The following is a 9,835-nucleotide window of genomic DNA, read 5'->3' on the forward strand; positions in this document are numbered from 1 at the left end:
AACTTAACCAAGTACTTTTGTTGCCTGAACTTAACCAAGTACTTCTGTTAATAATTACTTTTAATGTTTTTTGACACGTGAAAAGTTTTAATTTTCTCTTACATTTGAATAATTTTAATTATTTGCATTTGACCGACCAGCAGAGATCATTTAATTCAATATTCGATTAATTTAAAGACACAACGTGAATGTAAATAAATACATATAAATTTACAAGTAAATACAATATAAACAATCTTACCTGCAGAGGGAGACCGGCTTTGGCCCCAAGCAGAGTGGGAGAAAACCAGGGCCTGAAGATCTTCTCACAAATCACCTGAAGAGGAGGAAGAAGAGGAGTAGGAGGAGGAGGAGGAGGAGGAGAAAAAAGGAAATAAGAAGAATCGTGGAGCGTGAAAAGGAAAGAAAGATCATCATGAAGAAAGAGGAGGAAACAAAATAAATGAAGTTAAGAAAATAGATTAAAAGGAATGAAAACGATGAAGGAAAGGGTGAAAGGAAAGGAGATGAAGAAGTGGAAAGAGAGAAGAAAAATGACAGGATGAAGAAGAGGAGAGGAGACAAGAGGAACATGTAGAGAGAGCAGGAAAGGAAAGAAGAGGGAGGAAGATAAAAGATGAGTGATCCTGAATGCGATGCTTTTTATACGTCATGTGTGTGTGTGTGTCATCACACACACACACTAAGACAATGCCTCCTTTCTCTGAGGAGATGATTGACAGGCGGGGGGTGGGGGGGGTCACCGTGGAGCTCCAGGTGGACCAATGGGATGGCAGCATGTCATCACCCTCTGATCGTCACTTCTTTCTTCTTTTGTTCTCGTCGTTTGACACTTTTTTTTCCATCTTTGCCTTTTTCTGCTCGTCTCTTCTTTTTGATTTCTCTTTGTTCTCTTCATCTTCATTGTTTTCTCTTTTTCTTCTTGTTTTTAAAGCTAGTTTCTACTTTCAGCGTTATCGTTCTCGTCTTTTTATTCTCGTTCTATTTCACTTTGTGTTTCTTTTCCTTCCGTGTTTCACCGCTTCTCTTTCTTTCAACTCATCATCTTTGTTTCTCGTTGTTTCCTCTTTTTCTTTTGAACCGTTTTATTCTCAGTGTTTGTTTGTTTTAATCTGTTCTTTCATCTCTATCCTTCTCTTTGATTGTTTCCTCTTTGATCTATAATGAATCTCTTCTGCTGTATTCTTGGCTTCTCTCTTCCCTTTATTTCATTTTATCTTCATTTTCATTCCATATTTAATATTTTTCATCTTTTACTATTTAAATAATCTCTTGTTGTGTTTGACTGTTAGTTAATATTACAATATATTATTTTAATAATAAGATAAATATATAAAAGAGCAATTTTAACAGTAAAGTATGTCGATAGAAAAAGATCAAGAAACAAATCTGACATTTGAATTCTCTTCATCTTCCTCATCTTTTCTCTTCATCTGTAGTTTTTGCTGCCGTCGTCACTTTTCCTTTCATTATTATAACTCCTGTTCCTCCTTTCCTCCTTCCTTCCCTTATTCTTCCCTATTCACATCATCGCCTCCTTGTTTTCACTTTTTTATTCACTCAGTTTCTTGCATTTAAATTTATTTTAACAACGAGCGACGTAGTCCAGATTAAGTTTTCCTCCTCGCTCCTCTTCATGACAGATGAATAAAGTATCTATCTATCTATCTATCCATCTTCATCATCAGGTGTTTGTGCATCACATCCATCATCATCGTCGTCGTCGTCATCATCGTCCGTTAAACACATTTTCCCTCCGTCTCATGTTCTCGTATATTCTCCTCTGATGAATGCAGCTCTCTCGTATCATGTGACACGTGAGAGCGGAGCTGGAGGGGCGGTGAGAGTCTGTCCCCGGGGTTGTCATGGTGATGAAGATGATGAAGATGGTGATGATGGTGATGAAGGTGACGTCCGGGACGTTTTCTCCGAGTCTGACGGGCCGACGCCTTCAAATTATGGTTGATATAAAGGCAAACTGTACCTTATTATTATTATTACTGTTATTCAAACTGCAACAATGTAACATCATACATTGTGATTTAATTAATGTTTAATCTGATGAGTCAATATGTTGCATTTAGAATCAATTTAAATAGTCAATCAAAATACAATGTAATTAAGTTACAACATAATTGTAACTTAATAATAATAATAATTTAACTCATAGCTAAAGAGAAAAACCTAATACTGTGTATACTAATGTCATGTAATAATGTACAGTATAATTTAAACGGCAACATGTATTACATTTGATTTAACATTATTATTATATTATTATATTATTGTTATTATAAATGGTGAATGCTGCATTATGATTCTGATTCTGTATTTAATCTGCACTTCAGTTCCAGAAGTTGTTTCACAAAATGAGAACAAATTATTTTAATTATAAGAAAACATAAACAGAATAATCAGAACTATTTTAACAAGTCAAATATGTAACTTTACACATTCAAAATGTCTTTGCAGTAAGAAAGACAAACGTAAAACAATAAAATGAACATTTAAACATCTTGACAGGTTTCTGATGTTTTTCATCGTTTGTATAATCTGTAATAAAACGTCTTCATGTGTGTTCATGAGGCCTTTGATCAGTGATCATCGTTCCTCTCTTCACTCACTCGTGTTGTTAGTGAGCAGACGAGCCGTCATTTATCAAGCAGCCCGTTCAGACAGACGGACTGAGTCTTATTTTACATTCTGGATCATATTACTGACAATAAACAGAGTTCAATAAGACGGAGCAGCGATCGGATGAGTGGCAACGGAAGGAGAGCAAGACATCCCTTTTAAAATGTAGTTTTATTTATCTAAAAGGCTGTTTTATATTTTAGAAATAAACTTTTCTTCATTAATTTTAAATTCAAATTAATTATTAAACTGAAGTAACGGTTGATTCACTAAGTTTGAAATGATTTATTAATATATAAAAAAGCTATTTTGAGTTAATGAAATATCTGGATTTTATCCTATAGACTCAAATGTTTATTTAATAATAAATATATATGTTCTGTTAAACTATTAACACAAAGATGATGTTTTTCTGTTGAGGCGATGCTGAATTATTTCTTAATTAATGTTTGAAACATGTAGTTTATTAATAAGCTTAAAGTAAAATGCTCTCCTGAACTCATTTGAACTAAAACTAAACTTTTTCATAAACATAAAAAGTTGTTCTCATTTCTAAATGAAAACATAGAAATGAAACATTCAGACTTTATTAGTTCACAGTGTTTGTGATATGTCTAATCATGTGAAACAGCAGGTTTCTGCGTTCTGATGAGTGTCTGTGATGTCATAACGAGCCCCCGGGTCTCGGTCTCACCTGCAGGTTGCTGTTGCGGCGTCGGGCGCTGCACCTGCGTTTGCTCGGGTGACACCTGGACGAGCAGTCGAAGAAGTTACAGTCGTCGTCGCTGCTGCAGTTCTGGTCCAGGATGTCCCTCATCTTGGGCTCAAAGAAGGCCATGTCCACGTCGATGGCCACCACCTGCAGGACGCCACACACACACACACACACACACACACACACGGCTGAGTTCAGGGTCCTCGATCTGCTCTTTATTAACAACACTTTAATACTTACAGATGCTAAATAAAAGATCATTTCACTATAGCAGCAAACGGCACATTGTGACGTAATCTCACCTGAACACTTTACTCATTCTAATTAAAACTCTTTTACATCGTTTGTAAATGAAAACTCTTTATATATTTACACTTTAAAATATTCATTCATACCTTTAATTTTATAAGTATTTTAAATAGTATATTAACTTAACAGAACACTTATGGGAAAATAAATAGTGAATTGATTGTAATGTAATTTAACAATAATCAGAATCCATTGAGCTGAACATAATTTTAGGATCTTTATAAATCGCAAGTTTTGTTTTTTCAGAGCTTCAATTAAAACTGAAATGATCCAAAGAAGTCTCAAGTTTCAGATGTTTTGTTTTTTAAAAACTCCATACTTTAAAATATAAATATTAGTTCTGGGCAAGTTAACGAGTTATTATCGTGTTAACGCAATTCATTCATTAATGCCGACAATTATCGCGCGTTAACGCATTTTTAAAATTTATTATTATTAATTTTTTTTATTTTTATTGAAAGACAAGAGACAATACATATACATAACAACAAGAGGATGACAAGAACAGTGGGATAAAAGCCAGCAAACATCCTATAGTCAGTTGTGTATGTGTGTGTGTGTGTGTGTGTGTGAGCGTGTGTATGTGTGTGTGTCCTTGAGCCTTTTGTGATGGAAAAAAGAACAACAAAAAAACACAAACAGGTAAGTATTTTAAATGTATTATTATTGTAACAGACTGTCACGTGTTTATCGTTTTGTATTGGAGATGATATGTCCCTTCAGGGTTGCCGTAGAGAAAAGGCAAATTCCGCTTCTGGTCGAGGGGGGGCAGAAATAAAGAGAGAAGCTGCACCAGCTGTTGCTCTCCCTGGAGACTACTGGACATCGCTGCGGTAAAGTCAGCAGACACTCAGATCTCCGCGGTCAACTCAGCAGACACTTACATGTTAGTGCACCTATATGCTGACATTCACGGTAAACGCATTTAAACGGCACAGATCGGGAGCGAGCGAAGGACTTTGAAAGTTAGCGGAAAGATTAACGTGAGACAACATCTGGTTTCTTCAGATGAACATCCGGTTTTCAGAATAAGATGCCAACAAAGTATGAATTATATTCACATTAAGTATAAAACATGCTACCTGCATCTCGTGAACCAAATGGTATTGCCCTTTTGTTCATATAGCAGTACTTTTAAAATAAAAGTGCGCAATACACTACTTTTGAATTCATTATTGAACTTTGCCATAACAATGAGATTAAACTAGTGCTGGGCAACGATTAAAATATTTAATCGCGATTAGTCGTATGGATTTTTTTGCGATTAATCGCGATTACACTTCAATGTGTTGTTTGAATGTGTTTAGTTTAGATATCTGACATCAGGTCTGTGTTCAACACCAGCGTTTAGTTCTCCGATTATAAAATAGGTCAGTGAACGCCCCTCTGGTGGATCTCAATGAGATGACTAAACGTCTTCTGGTTGGACTACAAAAATACGTCATCCATGCAGCTTTTTATGACAAGAGATGAATCACTCGATTGCATCTCATATCAAGTCTAAGTTTAGCAGATCTTAACATATCAGGTATGGAGTTAATCTGCAAATTCTCTGGTTCAAAATGAGACCAAACTTTTAGTTGTTCAGCCACGACGATGGCTCAGCGCTTGTTTTCAGCCGAGCAAAATGCCAGAAATGCGACCCGTACCGGCCCTTTAAGAGGAGTTAAGGCATCAGCAGTCAATTTTATAAAAAATAAAAACGTCAATAAGATAGTATTTTTTTAGAAACCAAAGGTTCTTTAGCAAACAGTCGTGAACGAGCACAAAACATATCAGGATGATGCGTTGAGTATTATGAGAGAAGAGCAGTGGACAGACGGACAGATGCACACACACGACCAAGCGCATGATCTCCTGGCAGAGACAACGGCACCAAATAAAATTATTCATGGCAGTTGCACTTTTCTGGAAGCTGTTTTTACTGAGTTTTTACTGTCAGAAAAGACGTAAAAATGAAATATTTTGTCTATAAAACACGAAATAAACATAAAAGCTTCTGTTGTTGTTGGTGGTGAACATTATGTCAGCTCTTGTTTTACAGGAAACCTTTTACAATGTTTGGCATCATAAACCATGTCAACAGCTTTAACAGGAATCCTGCTGAAAGCACCAGAACAATGACGACTTCACATCTTTACAGCTCGTGTTGCTGTAGTCGGGAGGCTCAAGAGTGGAAGATATGAACACAGAGTCGAGTAAAGAAAGCTTTGTGTGAGTCAGTCGATGCAGCTTCAGGGTCTCATCTCCTGCTTTTATAGAACCCTCTCACGTCCACCGCTCTGCTCTCTCTAATAGCTTCTTTAAAAACCGTCCCTTTGTCTCCCGGCTCTGCTTTGATTCTCTTTCCGTTCGTCACTTTTCAGAGATGAATAAAAACTCACCGTCAGGTCCTTCCTGATGGCGAAGTTCTCCGGCTTGATGTCGCACAGGTGCAGCTTGTGGGTGAAGTCGTTGTCGAAGTGGCCCACCATGTCCAGGAAGCTGAGCGCGATGCGGTGCACCATCTCCCTGGAGGTCCAGCGGCCCCGGGCCCCGGAGACGGCCACCTCCTCCAGGGAGAAGATGTTCTGGTCCCAGGCGTGCCCGGCAGACAGGTACTCCACGGCGTAGAAGTGACCGCAGGAGCCCAACACCTTGGCCACGTGGGTGCTGAGATCCTGCAGGACTCTGGAGGGAAGATGGAGGTACATGCTTTATTCTATCTTCACGGTTCTTTTGCAGGACTTGTTTATTTTTTCTTTGTTTATTTTGACCGATTTTGGACCCGCTGGGTTGTCTGATCCCTCAGCGTCGCTTTCAAGGATGACATGAGCTTATTTGGTAAAAACGTCAGTGTGTCGTTTAGTTTTTATTTTGGAGCAGATGGCAGAAGTATTTTATGGGGTTCTATTGAGAACCCATTTATATTCCATGGGTTTCATCTAGAACCCTAAAGGACTGATGTGGTGAAGCTCAGCCAACCCTTTGTCTTACAAAGAACCCTTGAAAAACCCTGTCTCAATAAAGGGGTCCTTCAGAACCTCAGCCCTTAACGAGGTTCTCAGTTTGACTCGGTTGTAAGCGTTCTACTTGAAGGCTGTGATATGTTGGCGGTGCAGTAGTTTCCTGAGTGACGGGCGGTTCTACCGGAGGAAGGTGTACTCCTCCTGCTGCAGCAGAGACCAGAGGGAGGCCAGCTCCGCTCTGGAGTAACTCTTATCTCTGCTCTTCAGCTTCTTCCCCCAAAGTCTGGCCAGAGAGCCGTTACTTCCTCCTCCTCCTCCTTCGTCCTCGTCTTCCTCAGCCAGCCCCAGAGAGTTTCGTACCTGAGATCAGACAGAAGAAAGGGAAGCTGCACTCACAGGTTTTTGTGTGTGATCAGCAGCTTGGTGACGATGTGACTTACTTCCAGCGTGGCGTAGAAAACCACATCCAGCGGTGAGAGCTCCTCTGCTGTGTCCTGTCAGAGACAATCACTGTAAATCACGTTCAGTGTGCTTTGGATCCAAAGCCGAGCTTAAAGCAATCGCGTAAAAGACGTCACCTGGTAGTCCAGTATTCCCAGCGGCTCGTACGAGGAGAAGTTCTCCAGTTTGGACTTGAGGATGACGGGGTTTCCTCTCCAGCGCGCCTCGATCACCTTCTTCCCGTTCTCGTAGTAGAGGCAGCGCTTGTACTCCACCAGGCCGAGCACGCACAGGTCCTCGCACATGTCGCCCGTCACCGAGCCCTCGCCGAACTCCAGGCACTGTACGGCAGAGCGGGAGGGACAAACAGAGTCACGTACTTGAGTACAGGGCCACCGATCGATAGCTGGGCCACCGATCGGTAGCTAGGGTACCGATCTATTGTCAAGCTAAGTGAGCTTTTGAATATTAGGCGTGTTTCTGTGAACTGGTTTGGTGCGAATAAACCCTGCGACGGCGCAATTTGTCATAATTTGCCAGCTACGCAGAGCTGTAAACAGAGTTTGGAACCGGACACACAACAAGTCGGCTCCACCATCGAACCATCTACGAGGTAGACACGGAGAGAGGTCTTCAGGAATCTGTTTCACTTGTTCTTTAATGCTGTTTCATGCCGAGCGGTGGAGCGTAGACTCAGCCGCCAGTATGCTTTGTAACCAGTGTACCGGTAGCATGAAAGCACTAGCTAACTAGCCAGCCGCTAAATGAGTAAAATGTAACAACGTATGGACTGTATGGAATGTATAACGTGAGGACTTCCCTTCTTTTCTCTTCCGTCTGAACAGCTCAGTGTCCAGAGGTGTGAGGGATGAGCTTCAGGATTAGCGTTGTCCTGGTCACGGATTACCCAGATAATCCTCGCTCTGCTCACATTCCAACACAAACATCCGTCAGTGAGGAGCTCAGAGACGTCACACACACCTCATGCTCCACACACACCTGCTGGAGGAGCTCCGTCGGGTCCTGCGTTAACCCTTTAAGTGCACTCTCTCTGAAATACACAACGTAGCAACTCAGGGTGGCACAATTCTGAGATCATTCAAAGTGGAAACGGGTTTAAAATTACAGGCTGGAATTAAATTTAATGAAGAGCGTTGTGACTTGTTCAGGACTCAAAACTCAAAGTCTGTTTTTATGGACTTTCTCACTGAGCTTTCTGTTATTGTTGTTATTGCCTTCTTTGTCTGTCAAAGCACTTTGTGAACTCTGTTTTTAAAGGTGCTCTATAAATAAAGTTATTATTATTATTAAACCCAAATCACGAGACGCTGGTTCGTGCAGGACTAATATCATCACGTGTGTCGTCAAACGTATGAAGATATAGATACAGATCTGTTATGAGGACTTGAGTCGTTCGGGGTCAGTGGACGAGCTCTGCGGGTAACGTGAGTCGTGGTTAAAGGGACAGGAAGTGTCCGGGACAGACAGACAGGTGGACCAGCAGACAGATAAGACACGCAGACGGGTTTAAATGTCCTGAGAAACAGAGAGCGGTGATGAAAGAGTCCTCCATCTGGTGAATGTGTTGAAGGGGAGAGTTGAGATAACGAGGACGTTCAGCTTCGTTTGAGCGCTAAAACCTCTTCAAAGAGCTGCGTCTGTCTGGACCAGATCAGCTGCTCGGGTTCCACACGAGACGAAGGTTTCATCTGGAAATCAGTTCGTACGACGTTTAACGTTTATTTCACTACGAGCAGAACGATGAGTTATTACAAAGTTATTATGTCTTAATTCTGATGAATTTATCATGAAGTGTGTGAATTAAAAATAGTTTTCAGTTATTCTATGTCCTCCTCCTCTACCTGTCCTCTACCTGTCCTCCTCTGTCCTCTACCTGTCCTCCTGCTCTACCTGTCCTCTACCTGTCCTCCTCTACCTGTCCTGCTCTACCTGTCCTCCTCCTCTACCTGTCGTCCTGCTCTACCTGTCCTCCTGTTCTACCTGTTCTCTACCTGTCCTCCTGCTCTACCTGTCCTCCTCTACCTGTCCTCATGTTGAGGTGGACGGGTCCTCTACAGGTGTGTTTGTTGGAAACAACCAGTGGAGACGTTTCATTAGGTGAATACATATAAATATGATGTTTGTTATCGTTCTGTTTGTGAGCAGATTAAATGTTAATCAGTAAGCTTCAGAACTGTTCGTGTATACGGAGGATTCCAGTCTTTATGTTAAGCTAAGCTAACAAGGTCCTGACTCCAGCTCTGTACTGAACACACACACACACACACACACACGTGAGATGAACGTCCATCTGAACGTCTAGTGTTGAACTTTTCCTCTAACTTCTGGATTCACTTCTACTTAAATCTTTGAAACACTCTTTTGTTTCTACCTTGAAGCTCCTCGTCATTCTTTAGCTTCTTTAGTCCTCCTGGACGCCTGCAGCCTCCACACACACTCTCTCACACACACACACACACACACACACATATCCGCTGTAATTCCCTGGATTTCCTCCGTCTTGCATCACATCAATCTCTCCACCTGCTTCCTCCTTCCTCAACTCTACAGTGTGTGTGTGTGTGTGTGTGTGTGTGTGTGTGTGTGTGTGTGTGTGAGCTATAAAAAGATTCTACATGGTCTTTGTGTTGAAAGTTTGTGAAACAGACTTCAGTAGCTAGCGTAGCATAACACGTGCCAACGCTAGCTACTGACGCTAACCTGCCCGAGCTCGTATGGCGTATTAACGATGTGTTCAGGGTCCGTCATGACATATTAACGATGTGTT

At 41.0% G+C, this 9,835-nt stretch overlaps 1 protein-coding gene across 1 annotated transcript in view; it reads right to left on the reverse strand.

Annotated features, from left to right (window-relative positions):
- The window catches only part of dipk1c (divergent protein kinase domain 1C), a 10,577-nt gene extending 1,644 nt beyond the window's left edge, over positions 1 to 8,933 (reverse strand). The window contains exons 1-6 of the mRNA XM_031879453.1: positions 7,185 to 8,933; positions 7,047 to 7,100; positions 6,788 to 6,966; positions 6,043 to 6,328; positions 3,329 to 3,493; positions 242 to 316 (exon numbers count right to left, since the gene is read on the reverse strand). Of these exons, the coding sequence (XP_031735313.1) occupies positions 242 to 316; positions 3,329 to 3,493; positions 6,043 to 6,328; positions 6,788 to 6,966; positions 7,047 to 7,100; positions 7,185 to 7,352 (927 nt within the window). The 5' untranslated portion in view covers positions 7,353 to 8,933. The remainder of the gene's footprint in view (positions 1 to 241; positions 317 to 3,328; positions 3,494 to 6,042; positions 6,329 to 6,787; positions 6,967 to 7,046; positions 7,101 to 7,184) is intronic.
- Between the last annotated feature and the right edge of the window lie 902 nt (positions 8,934 to 9,835).

The sequence above is a fragment of the Anarrhichthys ocellatus genome, unplaced genomic scaffold (genome assembly GCF_004355925.1).
Source record: "Anarrhichthys ocellatus isolate YVR2014 unplaced genomic scaffold, GSC_Weel_1.0 scaffold266, whole genome shotgun sequence".
Taxonomy (NCBI): Eukaryota; Metazoa; Chordata; class Actinopteri; order Perciformes; family Anarhichadidae; genus Anarrhichthys; species Anarrhichthys ocellatus.